We start from the raw sequence: 19,533 nt of genomic DNA on the forward strand, positions 1-19,533 counted from the left end.
CGCGCCCAAACAGATACGTTGGTCACACTAACATATCGATAAACAACTACCAGGTCTGGCCACACTAACCCTTACGATACTTCGATAACCTAGTACCATCGCTATATTGAGGAACCGATAACGAGTTATCGATAGCGGTATTCTCAACATCGACCGCGCTGGGCACACTCAACGGGGCCTATATAAGCAGAGGCAAGACCCCAGATGAGTCTCTTGCGTTCCGACGATCTTCGAGGAAACATCAGCAACAAGGAGAAATACCCGGGTAAGTGTTCTGGTAGATAGTCTTGGTATTGGTGGAGGATCCGTAAGAGTGCGGTTTTAAATCGGCTCTACGACCTGGTGAGGATCACTGGCGTCCCGGTGTGGTTTCCCTGAAATCAGCCCAGACCCAGTCGTGATCACTGAGGCGGCCCGGTTTACGTAATACAGGCCCACCTCAGTGAGTTCCCCCAGACGTCACGTTTCCGGCTTCCGACCCAGAAACGAAACGGATGTAGAAACGGCAGGTCGAAAGAAAACTAACGATGCCCGGCAGCCGAAACTAACGATGCCCTACATTCCCGAATCCCACTAGAAATCCAAGTAGATCGTTCCCAACGACCCAGAACACTACAAACCCGACGTACACGACGTACACGACATACGCACGACGAAGCAGTTCTCACTCGGCCGCCCGCAGCGCCAACACGGTCACACGGCCGCCCGCAGCGCCAACGCGACAACCCGACCATCCGCCGCGTCAACGCGACCACTCGGCCCATCTACGACGTCAACACGATCACTCGGCCCACCCCGCAGCGCCGACTCGATCTCACACGCTTCTATAGCGTCACGGACACACCGCGAAGCAGTCCCTCTCACACGCTTCTATAGCGTCACGGACACACCGCGAAGCAGTTCGTCTCACACGCTTCTATAGCGTCACGGACACACCGCGAAGCAGTTCATCTCACACGCTTCTATAGCGTCACGGACACACCGCGAAGCAGTTCATCACACTCGCTTCCGGAGCAACGGATCTACGACGGCAAGCAGATCTCCACACACGCTCCCAGATCTACGACAGCAAGCAGTTCATCACACTCGTTTCCGGAACATCGGACCCACGACGGCAAGCAGTTCCTCACACACGCTCCTGTAGCATCACATCCCGACCGCAAGTAGTTCACCACTCGGCCCTTCCGGAGCGCTGAACCAACGAAGCAAGCAGTCTCAACTCACGTATACGTCATCACCCGACAAAACACTACTTTTGTACAATTACTACGAAATACACGCCTACTTTATAATTCTATCCCTCTGGGTCATTCTTGGGGAAAGGGAGGTAAACCGATCTATAGAGGAAATAGAAATATCTGTCTCGAACCCTGACCACGGCGAGCTATACCGCCTCCCAAAACAGGGTCGTTACAGTGGCGCCCGAACAGATTGAGGACAAATAGACAGAAACCTCAAACACCACAAAGATCGTTTACCCTCTTCCTCAACAAATCACAGATAAAATGGCAGACAAGCTAACTAGAAGCTGGATCTCCAATTGTAATAAAACACAACTGGAAACCTATCTAATGGAATTTGACATCAAGCCAGAAACACTGTGCGAAGACATGCGAAAACAAATGTCGGAGTTCATAAAGAACGGTGACCACAGCGAAAAAACCATCATACGCCTCCTAGAACTGGCACAAAAACACGCAAGGACCCCATCACCAGCACCCGACGGATCAGGGAATCAACCGAAAGGGGCTAAGGGGACATCCAACACGGAGCAACACATCAGCGAGAAAACCCCAAACTTGCTACAAATACCAGACACACAAGCGACAAGCAGCGGAAAGTCGATACCCGAACCCAGGAAGACTGACAAAGTGGCCACAATGGGAGTAATACGTAGCTGGGAAAATACAGGGAGAACCTGCAAAGGATCAACCAGCAGCGGCGACGAGTAGTTATACTCGGAGCCGTGGACGTGGCAGGTCCAGCTGGTTGCCGGAAGCCAACCAGGGCTGCCCCGATGGGCAGACAAGCCCCACATCGGAACCCACACGGAACAACACCCACCCCAACGACACGGAACACGCTGGCAACCCCCACGACCACGAATACAACCACGGCAACGACACGGAACACGCTGGCAACCCCCACGACCACGAATACAACCACGGCAACGACACGGAACACGCTGGCGACCCCTACGACCACAAATAGGACCATTACATCAACACGGCAAACATTGGCAACATCAACGACAAAGGAAACGACACGGCAAGCAACGGACAACGAAGAACGACCCCCCATGCCCAGGACAACGACCGGCACAAAAAGGCACCAACTGGCAGATCATCAGCGTCCGCAAACAAAATGGGTAACCCCGCGGCGGCTCTCGGCTCTAGACTTTCCCGGAGTGAAGCCGATCAACTTATCGGAGGAAAGCGAGGAGGAATGGGAGCCAAAACCACGGGGCCGCGAGGAGCACCTGAAACGCGTGGAGGAAGCGGTCGTGCGTCTGAAGGCAACCTGGCGGAGCGGAAACCGCAAGACAACACTGGTGGTCTCGGACAACCACACAACCCGCATCCGCATCGGCAGAGACGGACACGTACACACCAACACCAACGAGACGCCAGTGTCTTAAGCGGGGGGGGGTGTGACGACCCGACGTCACAAATAATAAAAAAGAACATTCCAAAAACACATCTATCTTCTTTATTCTCACTACGCCGCACCACATTCAAAATACGCGCCAAAAAGCGCACACGTTCAAACCGCGCGCCCAAACAGATACGTTGGTCACACTAACATATCGATAAACAACTACCAGGTCTGGCCACACTAACCCTTACGATACTTCGATAACCTAGTACCATCGCTATATTGAGGAACCGATAACGAGTTATCGATAGCGGTATTCTCAACATCGACCGCGCTGGGCACACTCAACGGGGCCTATATAAGCAGAGGCAAGACCCCAGATGAGTCTCTTGCGTTCCGACGATCTTCGAGGAAACATCAGCAACAAGGAGAAATACCCGGGTAAGTGTTCTGGTAGATAGTCTTGGTATTGGTGGAGGATCCGTAAGAGTGCGGTTTTAAATCGGCTCTACGACCTGGTGAGGATCACTGGCGTCCCGGTGTGGTTTCCCTGAAATCAGCCCAGACCCAGTCGTGATCACTGAGGCGGCCCGGTTTACGTAATACAGGCCCACCTCAGTGAGTTCCCCCAGACGTCACGTTTCCGGCTTCCGACCCAGAAACGAAACGGATGTAGAAACGGCAGGTCGAAAGAAAACTAACGATGCCCGGCAGCCGAAACTAACGATGCCCTACATTCCCGAATCCCACTAGAAATCCAAGTAGATCGTTCCCAACGACCCAGAACACTACAAACCCGACGTACACGACGTACACGACATACGCACGACGAAGCAGTTCTCACTCGGCCGCCCGCAGCGCCAACACGGTCACACGGCCGCCCGCAGCGCCAACGCGACAACCCGACCATCCGCCGCGTCAACGCGACCACTCGGCCCATCTACGACGTCAACACGAACACTCGGCCCACCCCGCAGCGCCGACTCGATCTCACACGCTTCTATAGCGTCACGGACACACCGCGAAGCAGTCCCTCTCACACGCTTCTATAGCGTCACGGACACACCGCGAAGCAGTTCGTCTCACACGCTTCTATAGCGTCACGGACACACCGCGAAGCAGTTCATCTCACACGCTTCTATAGCGTCACGGACACACCGCGAAGCAGTTCATCACACTCGCTTCCGGAGCAACGGATCTACGACGGCAAGCAGATCTCCACACACGCTCCCAGATCTACGACAGCAAGCAGTTCATCACACTCGTTTCCGGAACATCGGACCCACGACGGCAAGCAGTTCCTCACACACGCTCCTGTAGCATCACATCCCGACCGCAAGTAGTTCACCACTCGGCCCTTCCGGAGCGCTGAACCAACGAAGCAAGCAGTCTCAACTCACGTATACGTCATCACCCGACAAAACACTACTTTTGTACAATTACTACGAAATACACGCCTACTTTATAATTCTATCCCTCTGGGTCATTCTTGGGGAAAGGGAGGTAAACCGATCTATAGAGGAAATAGAAATATCTGTCTCGAACCCTGACCACGGCGAGCTATACCGCCTCCCAAAACAGGGTCGTTACAAAGTTTCTTTTACTTTTGTATATTTTTCAACAAGACCTTTATCTCCGACATATATATTTTAAATAAAAACCAAAGACAGATATATTCTGATGGGAGGACAAATCTACAAGTAAAATAATAATTATAAAAATCCCATGTCTTTTTTTTCAAAATGTAAATGGCTGTAAATTCATGACGATTTTTTTTTAAAGTAAATAAAAGACATATTTTTGACTTTTTATTGCCGGTAATCAATCAATTTTTAAAACACATGTTAAATAATTGGTAAATTGCCTAATATTAATAAAGTGAAGAAACTCCTTCCTGGCACCAGAATTACGACTAGAAATAATATCATGCGGATCTGACCGAGAGCGGATTAATTTTCCAGGAAGTCAACCCATCTTTGGCAAAAAAATCGAGAGTGGGCAACGTACCATCTTAGATTATAGAGCCAAATGTCTTCCATAAACATTTTTGCCCGGACAATGAAGGGGGCGCGTAAGCCCGCTGGATCAAGTAGTTTGGCAATTTGGGATAGGACCTGACACTTCGTGAACGACGATCCCAAGGTCAATTCGGGCGAAAAGAAGACAAACTCATCAGAAGTCACTTTCCACAGCACGTCGAGAGTTTTGGCCGTGCTCTCTGTGTCGATTTCAAGGAAATCAACGCGAAGGAAATGGTCACTCTGGATGTTGGCCAAAATCGCCTTACTATTGAATTTCCATTTTCTAAGGGGCAATCCTGACGAGTTCAATGTCGACGTCTCGACTATCATAAACTTCCTTTTGTTGGTAATTCAACAGGGGTACATTCGTTTGAACTACTAAATCTAATACCTGATGATCATATTCACGTTCCCGTTTCAATTCTCGATTAAGTGCGTCATTCCTTTCACGATATGGTGCTGGCATTCCTAACCTGATTAATAAATTACCGCACATGAGGTAACACATATCTTCGATCAAAACTAAAGCACGATTATTTATCTCTTCAACGGGAATGCTGTCGAACGGGATAATATGTCCTTCTCCTGGCTCTAAACTACCTCCCTGCCAATTTTCAGCTAAATCGGTTCAGCCGTTCTTGAGTTATAAGTGAAGTAACTATCACGTAACTAACAAGACTTTCTTTTATATGTATAAGTAGGGCCAGTTTCAAAGGCCGGCAAAAGTTTCCGAAAGGGACAGCAAAAGGCGGGCCAGCACATGTAGGACCTTGCCTTCGGCCAAATTAAATTCGTCTCGGACTCGGGCGAAAGCTGCATACCAACAACAACTGACTTTCATGCCGCAGCGCTAGCAACAGCAGGTTCTACAGGAGATCCAGGTATGGCAACAGGAGCAGAGCACCTCAGCGGTAGGTATGGAGCCAGGATCTGGATTAGGAAACCGCCAGTTCCCATCGGAAGTGAGAGCTTCCATTATTCTAGCGGTGGGGCAGGCCTATGAAACTTAGGGGTCGTCTCTACAGGCCGATGTGGTTTCCTTGCGGCATCTATCAGGCAGGAAATGTTGGCCTTAATGCAACAAATAAACGAGGTAGTATGAGGTGATTCCAATGCAGGCGACTTGAAAAAGTCAGGCCCTGCCCCAGTTCTGGCCAGTGATCCAGATAAGCTGAATTCAGCATCGACAAGCTGAGGGCGGAAAAAGTTAGAAGCATGTACCAAGGGCCAGACAAGTGGAAAAAAACATGGTTGATTGGTACACAAATTGCCCAGAAGGGGACCGATGTACACATGACATCGTGTGAGAGTTTTATCGCTTGGTAGAAGTCATGATTAAAGAAGAGGGATAGGGATTGGCCAGACATACATATTTAGACGGTGAGTCTAGCTTTTGGAAAATTTAAAATTTAAATGAGAATTAGCCGGTGTCATACTTCCTAAATGCCCTCGTTGCCAGGCGAGAAGGTGTTACATTTTTATTTTGTTATTTAGTTGTTATGAGAATATAAATTAAATGTAGTCTCTAAGGAAATCCTTTGAGAAGAGACAAGCACAATACGAGATAACAAGAAGAAGAATTTTAAGTGGAGAGAACGACCAACTCAAGCAGATTCTGGGACGAACAGGCGCCGGTCTTCAAGATACAGGAGTCTCAGTCAGCAAACTGGGTCACGGATGCATGTCTGCGATTGTACTGCTTCTCGTGGGAACAGGGGTTGGAATATACACTGGGCTTTGTGGTACTGTGGACTATATACACATATATAATTTGTTTATGTCTAACTCATTGGTTTAATGAAAGGGAAAATGTTTACAATAAGTTTGGGTCGTGGGACCTAGTGTCCGGGGTGTTAGGTTCGCGGAACGAGTGTTAATGCGTTTGGTTAACAAAAAAAAATTTGCTTCTCCTCAAGTGTTAAGGCCAGGGTTCAATATTGGTTGAGGTTTTTCTAGTTGCTTGCGGCTAATTTTCTGTTTTTTTGTTAATAATAGTAATTCTGTGTGGGATATTCATAGATTTATAAGATATTAAAATGATTTTAAAGGTTATGATATTAATAAGCTTAAAAATATTATTTGTCTTGTCTGTTGTTTCTATCCTAGTTATATTGTTGCTTGTAAATATTAGGTTGTCAAATAACTCCCTTCCGCTTTTTTGCTCTTTATTCAATGCTTTATAAAAATTGATACAGTGAACGGATTGAGCTAAATTATGCACCGTTTGCTAGCGGAAAAACTATAATGTTTCCAGTGTGACCAAAATTTCGAGATTTCTTCAGAATTAGGCGCGCTACGGTCGTACTGTCAATCAGATGGGTTTGTTGACAAGTAGTTAAAGTTCAAAAATCTTATTTGCGTGAAAGAGCCTTAAAAATATATTATCATCTACCTTAGCAAGACAAGTCTGCCGCTATACAAAGATATTAAAAAACAATACAATTTAAATTTAACAGTTGTTTTTTAATTTACTGATAATTATTTGCTAATTTAAAGTTCATAGCTGCACTTTTTTTTTTTTTTGTACATTTTTGACCTAAGAAACACTTTGCTCTGACAAGAGGCACCCCAGATAGTATTTATGTTATTTTGTCTTCACATGTAAACTATTGCAATCGACTTTTGCGGGTTTTTTTATTTTTTCCCTCCAATTTTTAAAATGTTCAGTGAGAAGCGCACGCCAAAAGATTAAATTGCTTAATTTTTTCGTTAGGGTTAACCAAAAGTTCATTTCATTTATTAGAAAAAAATAAGCTGTATAGCGCCAAGTATTTAAATATCGAATAACTATCGATGATTCGTGTGGCCATTCACTTAACAAATTTTAATTCCAAGGTAACTTTGGATAGGAATTGATTGAAACTGTCTTCAATACCAGTACGATTGCATAGCAATTTTATATCTCTTGATTTGTTGCACGCTCTGTGGGGGTGATTCCTACAAAATTTAGCGTCAAATTGGTATTTTTGTGATGGTTGTTGTCATGGACGTGATCTTTTTGTGATGGTTGCTGGCTGGGACGGCTCTAGTATGGCCACCTACGTGATCATGGGAAAGTTTCAAAACCAAGGAAACTGCCGATAGAAATTTAGTTAAGGAGACATTTCGGACCCCATAAAGCATATGTATTCTTGATCAGCATCACCATGTCCGTCTGTCCTTCCGTCCGTCCGTATGTTTCCACCCAAACTAGTCCATCAGGTTTAAAGCTATCTGCTTGAAACTTTCCCAAAAGTTGTCTTTCTATTCCAGGTAGTAAATAAGGCGAAACGAGTCGGATTTGGCGACTATATCATATAGCTTCCATAGGAACAATAGGAAAAAAACATTTTAAAAGTATAACTTTGTTGTTTTTAATTCTTTTTTTTGTTCTTTGGGATTTGGTAATATTTTAATACTATGAAATTAAAGTTTTAATTAAATTTAAATCTGGCATTGAAATAGTCACCATAGCAATCAGAAAATTGAAACATATAAAATTGAAAAAATTGTATTTGGCTGTTTTTCCATTTATCAAAATATTCCTATGAAAATATTTACTATATCAGAATAACGTTTTTAGTTTTGCCAAAATCGGAAAACAATATAATATAGCTGCCACAGAAACGATAGCAAAATGCAGCGCATTGCTTCATTGTTTTAAGTTATGTAGGTATAAAATGTTTATGCTACTTATCTCTCAGGTAGATGGACGCCGCAGTGCTAACGTAATATTGTCAAACAAATGATAAGTTGATAACTGCGATAATCAAGACAAACAGCTGGACTGCTATCTGTCAGATAATTTTTAAAACCGTTCACAACTTCTACAAATAGCTCAGTCTTGTTCAGATTAATACCGCAGTCCGCTGTATTCTCATACGTGAGCAAGACCAATTCTTGGTCAGTTATAACAATAAATCAAGGTGAATTTAATTTAACGAACCTTCGCGCTACGGCTTAGAATTTTCGTATCCTCTACATAAAAAAATATTCATTATTTAGCTATTGCAGTGTGTCAATTTATCTATCGGTTAATAAGTTTATAGTTTTGTTGACGAGAAGAAATCTTTCGATAGTGCAACATTTTGATGTATCGATATTTCTCCTATCGAGTATAAATGTTGCAGAAAAACGGAGTGTCATAAATTTAGATTAAATATTTAGCTACATTTCGCGGGGTGTTTAGTTAAGTCGTGCGGAATTAAACAACTACTAATTGTGTAGGTATTAAAAGAGTTAAAAGTCAAATATAATGCCTGTGTTATGTTAATGAAACGAAACGATGAAATTTTAATATGGTCAGAAAACTAATGTGTAATATCATACTCTTGCCTGCGTATCCAAGCACATAAAGGACCCTGATTAATCTGTTAAAAAAATATTCTATTGATTGATATCATCGAAGGTAGAGTCCGAATCAATATATTAGTATGTATAATGTGCTGTTGCTTGAAGGTTCCCCATACATACATATGTGTATATCTTATTCCATTGCCAATGTGGCCAATACAAGTGCAAATACGTATGTAGCTCATGTCATGACGTATGACGTAAGATTCCTTATTGTGGAGCATTAAAGTTCTTTTAAACATACATATATGGATGTATCGATTATAAGAAATATTGATCAATTGTAACGTGTTCGGATTGAAACAAGAAGTTGCCTTTTTTATTACAAGGCGTGGGATAATTAAATGCGTGCGAAACTATTTACAAGTGTATATATTTATACATATACATATACATTACATATATAAATACACTCGTAATTATGACAAAACACCCTTCGCTTACGCTTAGCGTGTAAAGTTTGCATGTACAGGAATTTTTGACGATGATCCAAATATGATATGGCCAAGTCAAACTCAAATACATTCAAAATTTTAGTAGGTGTAGGTAGCTGTTCAAACGTATTAATGCGTGTATATCTATTTATGGAAAACATTCGTACCTCATCACTCTGATAAAAGTTCCGTTCTTTCACAGTTGTATTAATATAAATAGTAGTACCCTTTTAAGCCTTTTCCTATACAACACGAAAATGCATATAAATGTTTCTTTATATTTTTATTATGATTAATTGTATGGAAAGTAAAATACATAGAACATTTTGAGGAATTTGTATTTCTTATACATGCTATGAGATATGTGATGATTTTTCCAGTCGCGAACGTATTTTAAAACGCCTTTAATGAAAAAAAAACAAAAAAATTGTGTCCTTTTTGTGATTTATAGTTTTTAATAATTTCCACAAGCATGTAGAGTCGAATACGTCGACTTAGACTTACAGTGACAAACTTAATTATTGGCACAGCAAGCATGTTAAACTTTGAGGCTATTTTTCTTCTTATAACATGCTGATATTAAAATAAAACAAAATATTTTTAGATAGAATCATTAATTTTATGTTAAATACAAGTGACTTCATTAATTTATCTTTTATAAATAATTTATTAAAAATAAAAAACCAAAGAATGGACCGAATTTGCCTGAACAAAATTATTGGCACACTTGGGTTTTAATTAACTATTTTGTTAAAACTTTATCGATTTGGCCACTTTTTTTTTATTATCACATTTGCCTCTAAAATCTTAATAGTATAATGATTAATTTTATAGCTTAAATTGTTTTAGTGCCTTAAAATAAAGGAAAAGTTGTTTGACTTTACAAGGTAAAAATAAAATCAACCGCAAGTGTCCAAAAATTAAAATTTAATAAGCAGGATCAATGCAAATCGAAAGTCAAAATTGGGAAAAGGATGCCCAGAAGCCATTTTTCCCATTCGGAGTCCTTTACTACATTTTAAAGGACCCACGCAGTTGCAAAATGCAGGGCACACTGGCTAATCCATGGCTTTGAGAGGCCAGGAAAGCGTAAGGATCGTATAAAAGGACAATGTCAACCTCCAGATCTCCTCAACACGTATCGAAGTTGATGATAAGAAGGACTTTGGTAAGGATATTCACCCAACAGCCTTTTGCCAGGCCCTGCATGATGGTTTCTACAAATGAATTGAACCAAAAAGAAATCAATAGATTTTAAAAGTCAAAAACAACCTTTTAGTACACCGAAATTTATATCTGAGTATGCCAATCGACTTTTGGGTCCTTTCAACCTTCACGTATGATTTAATAATCCTTTCCCCAAGCAAAGAGCTTATGTTAGAACCCTTTTCAAGCCGATGGATTTTTTCTAGGAGCAATTCGTTTGTAGAAACCATCATGCAGGGCCTGAAAAAGGGCTGTTGGGTGAATATCCTTACCAAAGTCCTTCTTATCATCAACTTCGATACGTGTTGAGGAGATCTGGAGGTTGACATTGTCCTTTTATACGATCCTTACGCTTTCCTGGCCTCTCAAAGCCATGGATTAGCCAGTGTGCCCTGCATTTTGCAACTGCGTGGGTCCTTTAAAATGTAGTAAAGGACTCCGAATGGGAAAAATGGCTTCTGGGCATCCTTTTCCCAATTTTGACTTTCGATTTGCATTGATCCTGCTTATTAAATTTTAATTTTTGGACACTTGCGGTTGATTTTATTTTTACCTTGTAAAGTCAAACAACTTTTCCTTTATTTTAAGGCACTAAAACAATTTAAGCTATAAAATTAATCATTATACTATTAAGATTTTAGAGGCAAATGTGATAATAAAAAAAAGTGGCCAAATCGATAAAGTTTTAACAAAATAGTTAATTAAAACCCAAGTGTGCCAATAATTTTGTTCAGGCAAATTCGGTCCATTCTTTGGTTTTTTATTTTTAATAAATTATTTATAAAAGATAAATTAATGAAGTCACTTGTATTTAACATAAAATTAATGATTCTATCTAAAAATATTTTGTTTTATTTTAATATCAGCATGTTATAAGAAGAAAAATAGCCTCAAAGTTTAACATGCTTGCTGTGCCAATAATTAAGTTTGTCACTGTAGATTGATATCTTTATTTTTGTTAAGCAGACTTCGAAAAAAATGGTACTTTAATTTATCATTCAACAAAACCAAACAGAAAAATGAAATCAGTATTTTTTATACAAATGAACCAATAGCTTAGATTAATTGAGTTACTATGAACCTTAAAGATTTTGGCTTAAACTAAATATTATGGGTTTTGGCGTGGGAAATTCCCATATATAGAAAATCGTTTACAAAAGATACCAATATAATTTATATTTTTCAGTCTAAATCTTGAATCGGACGGTTTTTCCTACTTACGGGAAAAAGATAATAGAAATTAAAGACATTAAAACTATTTTAAAAAATCCTAATAGTAAATGTTTATTTATTTAAATTATGTTGACAACTGATTTTAATTTCGTCTAAATTAAACCAAATTAATATATTAATCAATTCTTAAGGTTGAAGTCCTAATTGACAGTAAAATAAATATTATAATAATATATTTAGATAAATGTCAAGAAAAGCCATTTTACTGATCATCATTTTAACTTCTGCAATCAAAAGAACCCTGTGCTAGTGCTTTACCACCTACAGTGGCTCACAGCTTATTTGATGCAGGGCCCATTTCAAAATAAGTGGCTGTAACTTTTATTTAGTTATTTTAAAAATTTCAACGTGAACAGAACGATGTTGATAATGTCAAATTCAAATATTTCAGTAGAAATTGGTTTTTACTAGTATTATAATTTATCAGATTGAAAGCTTATCAGTGTGCCAAGGAAATATATTTATACTTGTGGGCAAGAAAAAAATATTTTCTTGTCGCCCTGTACTTGGATCAATCCACTTTCAGCTAGATACGAATTTGTGACGCTTCATGCAGTCATTTCCTTATCTTAAACGCGTCAATAATGCGTCACAAACGTAATAACACAGCATTTCTTTTTTAGATGCTACGCAAACCAAAACGATTATTTATGAGACTCTTATTAAAAGGGATTTTTTTTTTTATTTATGTCGTTCTGACTTTTTGTCTGTCGGTTTCTACAAAATCGTCTCTTAAGTTTAGAAGCTATCGCAAAAACTTTCCAAAAGCCATCTTTCTATTGCAGGTATTATAAATATTTTTGTTTTTTGTAATTTGGTAAAATAAATATTATGGAATTACGGTTTTAATTAAATTAAAATCGGACAACAATATCATATCTTAAAAACGATGGCCAAATGCATCTCAAAATCAACATGGCTTCATTGTTTTTAGTATATAGGCATATAAATCGAAATGTAGTCGTTTTGTAATAACTGCAAGGGTATATAAACTTCGGGTTGCCGAAGTTTGCTTTCTTTTTTTTTCCGATTGCTATGACCGCTATATGAGAAAAAAAGCAAAACTAAAGGCGTAATTCTGATATAGTATATAATTACTATATCTCATAGGAATATTTTGATAAGTAGAAAAACAACAAAATAATTTTATTTTTAAGTTTATTTTTTAATTTTCCGATTGTTTCTATGGGAGCTATATAATATAGTCGCCCGATCCGGCTTGTTCCGACCTTTATACTACCTGCAATAGAAAGACAATATTTGGGAAAGTTTTAAGCAGATAGCTTTAAATCTGAGGGACTAGTTTGCGTAGAAACGGACGGACAAACGGACGGACGTACATAGCTTCATCGACCCTCCTGGTGATGCTGATCAGGAATATATTTACTTTATAGGGTCGTAAATGTCTCCTTCACTCCTTGCTTACTTTTGACTAAAATTATAATACCCTCTGCAAGGGTTTAAATATATTTTATATGACTGCACGTGTGCAATCGTCGTGTGTTTTAGCAAAAAACAATTTGGTAACTGCAATTGCAAAATGTCCAAAAATTTGTCTTTTCTATACCACGGAACTTGAGGGTGAAGGAACTTATGTTAGTATGGGACTCAGAAACATCCAAATATCACTTTCTAAAAATTCAATATGTTTCTGTATTATCGGATCTTTCTTATGGTAAAATTGAATTTTTGAAAATGAAAAAAAATAGAATGGGGGTAAGTAATGCGTATAAGTTTTAAAACGTAGAAGGTATGATTTGGACGCTAAAAATAGTCGCTGGGATATAATAAAGTGCCGGATTTTCATAAAATTAAAAAAAAGTACTACATCTCGGAGTGAATGGTTATGTTTAATAACAACGAACTTGTAATTCATTTTTATACCCCTGCAGAGGGTATTATAATTTCAGTCAAAAGTTTCCAACGCAGTGAAGGAGGCATTTTCGCCTTTATAAAGTATATATATTCTTGATCAGCATTACCAGGAGAGTCGATCTAGCCTTGTCCGTCCGATTCTACGCAAACTAGTCCCTCAGTTTTCCCAAAAGTTGTCTTTCTATTGCAGGTAGTATATAAATCGGGCGACTATATCATATAGCTCCCATAGGAACAATCTGAAAAAACTACAAAAAAAATTATAACCTTGTTGTTTTTAATTTTTTTTTGTTCTTTAAGATTTGGTAATATTTAAATATTAAGGAATTACGGTTTTAATTAAATTAAAATCGGACAAAAATATCATATAGCTGCCATAGCAAAATCGACATAGCTTCATTGTTTTTAGTAATATAGGCATAGAAATCGAAATGTAGTCGATTTGTAACAACTGCAAGGCTATATTAACTTCGGCTTGCCGAAGTTTGCTTCCTTTCTTGTTTTTAATTATATTTTTGTTTTTTTTTTCTATATCAGTATTATGCTATTTGCAAAATCTCCGAATGCAGTTATGTACAATATCAGAAACCATATATGCTACACTTTTGCCAGTACTAAATTAAAAAATTAATTAAATTTATTTTCACTTACAGAGTAGACCATAACAAATGGCCACTATAGATGGAAGACCGGCGCAGTATGGTATATCACTTAAACAACTGCGCGAGCTCATGGAGCATCGTGGTCGTGAAGGTGTTATGAAGATTGCCGAATTTGGTGGTATTCATGAATTATGTAAAAAGTTATACACATCTCCCAATGAAGGAAAGTTTTTTCCATTTAATATATTTATACAATTGTATAACGTATATGTTGTGACTTTAGGTCTAAGTGGCTCGAAAGCTGACGAGGAGCACAGGCGGGAAACATTCGGATCAAATGTAATACCACCGAAGCCACCGAAAACCTTTTTGACACTAGTCTGGGAGGCTCTTCAAGATGTAACCCTTATTATTTTAGAGGTAGCTGCATTAGTATCGCTCGGTCTATCATTTTATAAACCCGCCGACGAGGACGCGCGTAAGTAATTAAATTCTGATTATTGAGTTAAGCTGCAATGGAATCCTATACTATAAGGCTTTATTTTATTAAACAGCTGTGCTACAGGAGGAGGAGGAACACCATGGTTGGATTGAAGGATTGGCCATACTGATTTCTGTTATTGTAGTAGTTATAGTGACAGCTTTTAACGATTACTCAAAGGAAAGACAATTCCGAGGTCTGCAGAATCGTATTGAGGGCGAGCACAAGTTTTCAGTTATCCGTGGTGGGGAAGTGTGCCAAATTTCTGTTGGAGATATTCTTGTTGGCGATATTGCCCAGGTTAAATATGGAGACTTATTGCCAGCAGATGGTTGTCTTATTCAAAGCAACGATTTAAAGGTATGTTAAAAGTAATGATAATATAAATGACATAAAAAAGTACTTGTAGGAAATTTAGTGTGACTACAGCATATAAACCAATAAAATCAGAAGTTCCGCTGAATACGGCAATGCTCTAGAAGACGGCCATCTATTATCCTCCGTTGACGGCGATATATAATGAATTTAATTGAATTAAAATTTCTATCTGCTAAAGAGCGAATACGACTAACGACAAAGTAGGCAAATGGCAGTAAACAATTAAGTAATTCCACATCTTTAATCTTTAGTTAAACCAATAGATTTGAGAAGACCGATATAAAACGAAAGTAATTGAGTAATTGCATTGTTTTTTTTTGTTACCAAACTCCACATCCTCTATTAATGTTCAAGCGTAAGGCGCATTTCGGAAGTTGCACGTCGAAAACTGAATGCAATTTTTGGTCTTGATCGACCTAAAATCATATCTATCTCACTCTCAAACACGCTAGCTAGTATTGATGATTTATTATTGATCAACAACAGCCTTAAGAAAGCGAGGTCAACTTAAATGGTTTCTCGATTTTGGGTTTTCTACAGAATTTTCGATCTCTTCTGTATCTAAAATCGTTCCACTCACTTACACTAAAGAATTTCAAGAATAGGCGTTTACAAAAATATAAAACAATTATCCATTTATGAAAACAAAAAAAAATAATAATTTTGTGTTAAAAATTAGACTTCCAGGTAGCATGGCTTCTGGATTATTTTAAAATTGTACTTCAATATAGGAACATTTCCTTTAAATACACAACTTATTAATATGTTGTTGTATTAATAATACATTACACGTATTTGAATGCATATAAAAAAATGAAAAACTTATGAATAGCCTCTTTAAAAAAAAACTAAAAGCTCTTCGTACCTGCCAAAGTCTTCATAAGTAATTAAAAAGATTCTTAAACTAATTTAAGGTTAGAAGTCCTTAACGTAATCAGTTGTTTAGTTTTAGGGTTAAAAAAAAGCCGTGTTAGTTATTCCAGTTGTTAATATAATAAAATACTCTATTTTATCTGATTAAGCTTTTATATATATATATATTAATATAGTAATTTTGTTTTTAAATTTACTAAAATCGATATCTTATTTAAATTATTATTTAAATTATGTTTATGGAAATTTAAAAACATGCTAAATCCCAGTTTTTCACGGATTATACAATATTTGACTTTAAATTGTCTAAAATAGTGCTGCGGTTTACAAAAAATAATTGTTTGTGATGCCTCACAAATATATATATATATATGTGGTCGAAAACGTGTTCTTAACTTCTGACCGAATAAGCTTGAATTGAACAAGATTCATACTTAATCCATAAACTTTAACGTTTTATTCAAATAGATTATTTTTTGTTCTGCAGGTGGACGAATCTTCATTAACTGGCGAATCTGATCATGTCAAAAAGGGAGCGGACGTTGATCCCATGGTTCTATCCGGAACCCATGTTATGGAAGGCAGCGGTAAAATGGTTGTTACCGCCGTTGGGGTTAACTCTCAAGCCGGTATCATTTTTACGCTCCTTGGTGCGGCAGTTGATGAGCAGGAAGCTGAAATTAAAAAGATGAAAAAGGGTTAGTACGAACAAACTTAATTTGGCTGCATTTTTGAACACCATCCAAACCCTTTCTGAAATATTGTTAATTAAATAGTAATGAAACGGAGGTATTATGAAACATATTAATTGTTATAAAGGTGTATACTATATATTTATTTATTTTTTTTTTTTGTTGCTATTTTTCTATATTCCAATTGTCATATGTGAATTGCATGATGTGAATTGATTGACCCATCATCCTTCATCTACCCAAACAACCTACCAATTAAAACCTGCGACCAACACCTACTACATACCAACCAACAAATATCTTCAAAAATTTAAACCAAAATACAAACGAAACGGAAACATTAAATGATTAAAATGTCGTTGTTGATATTCAGAAGCCAAAAGGGCCAACAAACAAAAAAGTTTGACAGGTGAATTCAAGCCTACTATTAATATTTATTATTTGTGTACTAAAAATATTTTACATATAATTAATTATATGTTTATCGTATATTTTTTATTCATATATGCCCCATCTACTTTAAAATATCTCAAGTTTATACTAAAACAAATTTAATAAGATATGCAATTTTTGTATATTTTAACTTTTAGTATAGGAATTATTTGAGTTGCATTCAATAATTTCTGTATCCGATAGTTTCGGCAAGGCTTTTCCAAAAAGGTCTTTAAAAAATAAGCTTTGAAATAAAATAAGTTTTTCATAACAGTTAAATAACAAACAAAACCCTTCCTCCTACTTATCTTTTCTTCTGTTTTTGCAAATGTTTTATGATAATTTTAAGTAAAAAGTAAGAGTTTGAAAAATCCTACTGAACACGGACTTTTTCACTGTTATTTACTAAAATATTTTTGACATGACAATCTAATACTTCTTGTTGTCCATAAATATAATGGTTGCTCCTTCAACTTAAAAAGTATTTTCCTTACCCCGTTAATCGTAGAGCAAAACAAGAAAGGAAAGCTAACTTCGGGCGGAGCCGAAGTTGAAATACCCTTGCAGAATATTCTGCAAATTATATTCTCCAAAATTATTCATATGATGCATTCTTAATACTCATAAAAAATCCCAACTTCCTAACTTTAAAAACACCAAAGTTATGGCATTTCCAATCGTTCAGTTATATGGCAGCTATAGAATATCCTTATGAAATTTGATATGTCGGATTGATTGGGCAAAAATAAAACCCATAGAAAGTCCCAACTTCCTAACTTAACAAACACCAAAGTTATGGCATTCCCGATCAATCAGTTATATGGCAGCTATAAGATATAGTCGGCCAATCCTTATGAAATTTGGTAGGTCGGATTAATTGGCCAAATATAAAACCCATAGAAAATCCCAACTTCCTAACTTAACAAACAGCAGAGTTATGGCATTTCCGATTAATCAGTTATATGGCAGCTATAGGATATAGTCGGCCGATCCCGGCCGTTCCGACTTATATACTGCGTGCAAAGGAAAGAAGGGTGTGTGCAAAGTTTGAATTCGATATCTTTAAAACTGAGAGACTAGTTCGCGTAGAAACAGACAGACGGACAGACAGACGGACATGGCTATATCAACTCAGGAGGTGATCCTGATCAAGAATATATATACTTTATAGGGTCGGAGATGTCTCCTTCACTGCGTTGCACTCTTTTGACCAAAATTATAATACCCTCTGCAAGGGTATAAAGATCCAGCAGCTCGAAAGAAACAATTAATGTAATAAATGGGTGTATCAGTTGAAAACGGCAAGGTCTTAAACAAGACTTCGGAAAGCGAAATACTTGCTCAGTTAAAAGCAATCGACTTAAGACTTCTCCAATCGCCATTTTTATGTGTACGCAGAGTTCTTAAGCTTAACACAAAATCTTTTCTTTATGTCAAGATTACTTTATGCAAATGATTACTTTAAACTAGCATAATTCAGCACACAATAACTCTATTTGCTAAGTGTTTTGCTTGTCCTGAACGTATCGCGTAAGTTCCAGAGATTTTTGCAAGGTTATTACTTCCCAACTGCTGTAAATGCAGAGCAATCGGCATTTCGACATTTTTCTAAAAATGTACATAAAATGAACCGTTGCACCAAGAATTAAAGGATTTCACAGAATTTTCAACAAAGCAAGCAAGAGAGCTAATTAATAATTTGACTTTAGGTCTAATGGTAAGGGCTAGGGTCTAATGACACAATTACATATTCACTTATTAGAAATAGTTAATATATTTAAGAACAATAAAGTTGTGTAGATTACAAACAAAAATGTTGGCAGCTATGTAATAAAATCGATATAAAATTCGAATTTATAAAATTAAAATTTTTTTTAAAATTGTTAAAATAACTATAATTTTTTGTTATATATCTACTATTATTATTTTTAGATTAATCTCCAAATCTTTTTTTTTAGAACTATACTAAAAGCTATAGACTTCAAACTTATAGTTTATAAATTTGTTTTATATCCGTTCATAGTCTTTTTATACGTGTTCGCAGATAAAGTTCTTAAATTTCAGTCAAACGTTTTTACGCAAACTAGTCTCTCAGTTAAAGCTATAGAAACTATTCCACAAATATTCTTTCTTTTGCAGATACTATATAGTCGGAAAGGGCCATATGGCTTCGATTGGAAAAATCGTGAAATTAAATCAAAAATTAAAACTTTGTTCTTTTTTAACATGTACGGATATACTCCGAGGCATAATAATGTTGAACAAGAATTACGGTTTTAATTTTATGAAAATGCGACGACCATATCCTTTAGCTGACATAGAAACGATCGATAAATTGATCGTTGATGTTTTTAAGCAAATAGGCATTATAATCAAATA

The 19,533-nt window shown here is 37.6% G+C and overlaps 2 protein-coding genes across 14 annotated transcripts in view; both read left to right on the top strand.

Moving 5' to 3' along the window:
- The first annotated feature begins 2,017 nt into the window (after positions 1–2,017).
- On the top strand, positions 2,018–2,638 carry LOC123037884 (integumentary mucin C.1-like). The gene has a single exon (XM_044460660.1). It carries the CDS (start codon positions 2,018–2,020, stop codon positions 2,636–2,638), a length of 621 nt encoding a protein of 206 aa, XP_044316595.1.
- A 5,798-nt stretch (positions 2,639–8,436) lies between these two features.
- LOC108041730 (plasma membrane calcium-transporting ATPase 2) overlaps positions 8,437–19,533 on the top strand; it is a 59,751-nt gene continuing 48,654 nt past the window's right edge. For 4 of the 13 annotated variants that reach the window (XM_044460588.1, XM_044460591.1, XM_044460589.1 and 1 more), the window contains exons 1-5: positions 8,683–8,818; positions 14,350–14,776; positions 14,853–15,139; positions 16,518–16,728; positions 17,096–17,131. In XM_044460588.1, the coding sequence (XP_044316523.1) occupies positions 14,365–14,776; positions 14,853–15,139; positions 16,518–16,728; positions 17,096–17,131 (946 nt within the window). In that variant the 5' untranslated portion in view covers positions 8,683–8,818; positions 14,350–14,364. Of the gene's footprint in view, positions 8,522–8,682; positions 8,823–14,349; positions 14,777–14,852; positions 15,140–16,517; positions 16,729–17,095; positions 17,132–19,533 lie in introns of those variants that run through there. The other 9 variants (XM_044460583.1, XM_044460594.1, XM_044460593.1 and 6 more) reach the window with 6 other exon arrangements.

Source organism: Drosophila rhopaloa, unplaced genomic scaffold (assembly GCF_018152115.1).
Source record: "Drosophila rhopaloa isolate 14029-0021.01 unplaced genomic scaffold, ASM1815211v1 contig_203, whole genome shotgun sequence".
NCBI lineage: Eukaryota > Metazoa > Arthropoda > Insecta > Diptera > Drosophilidae > Drosophila > Drosophila rhopaloa.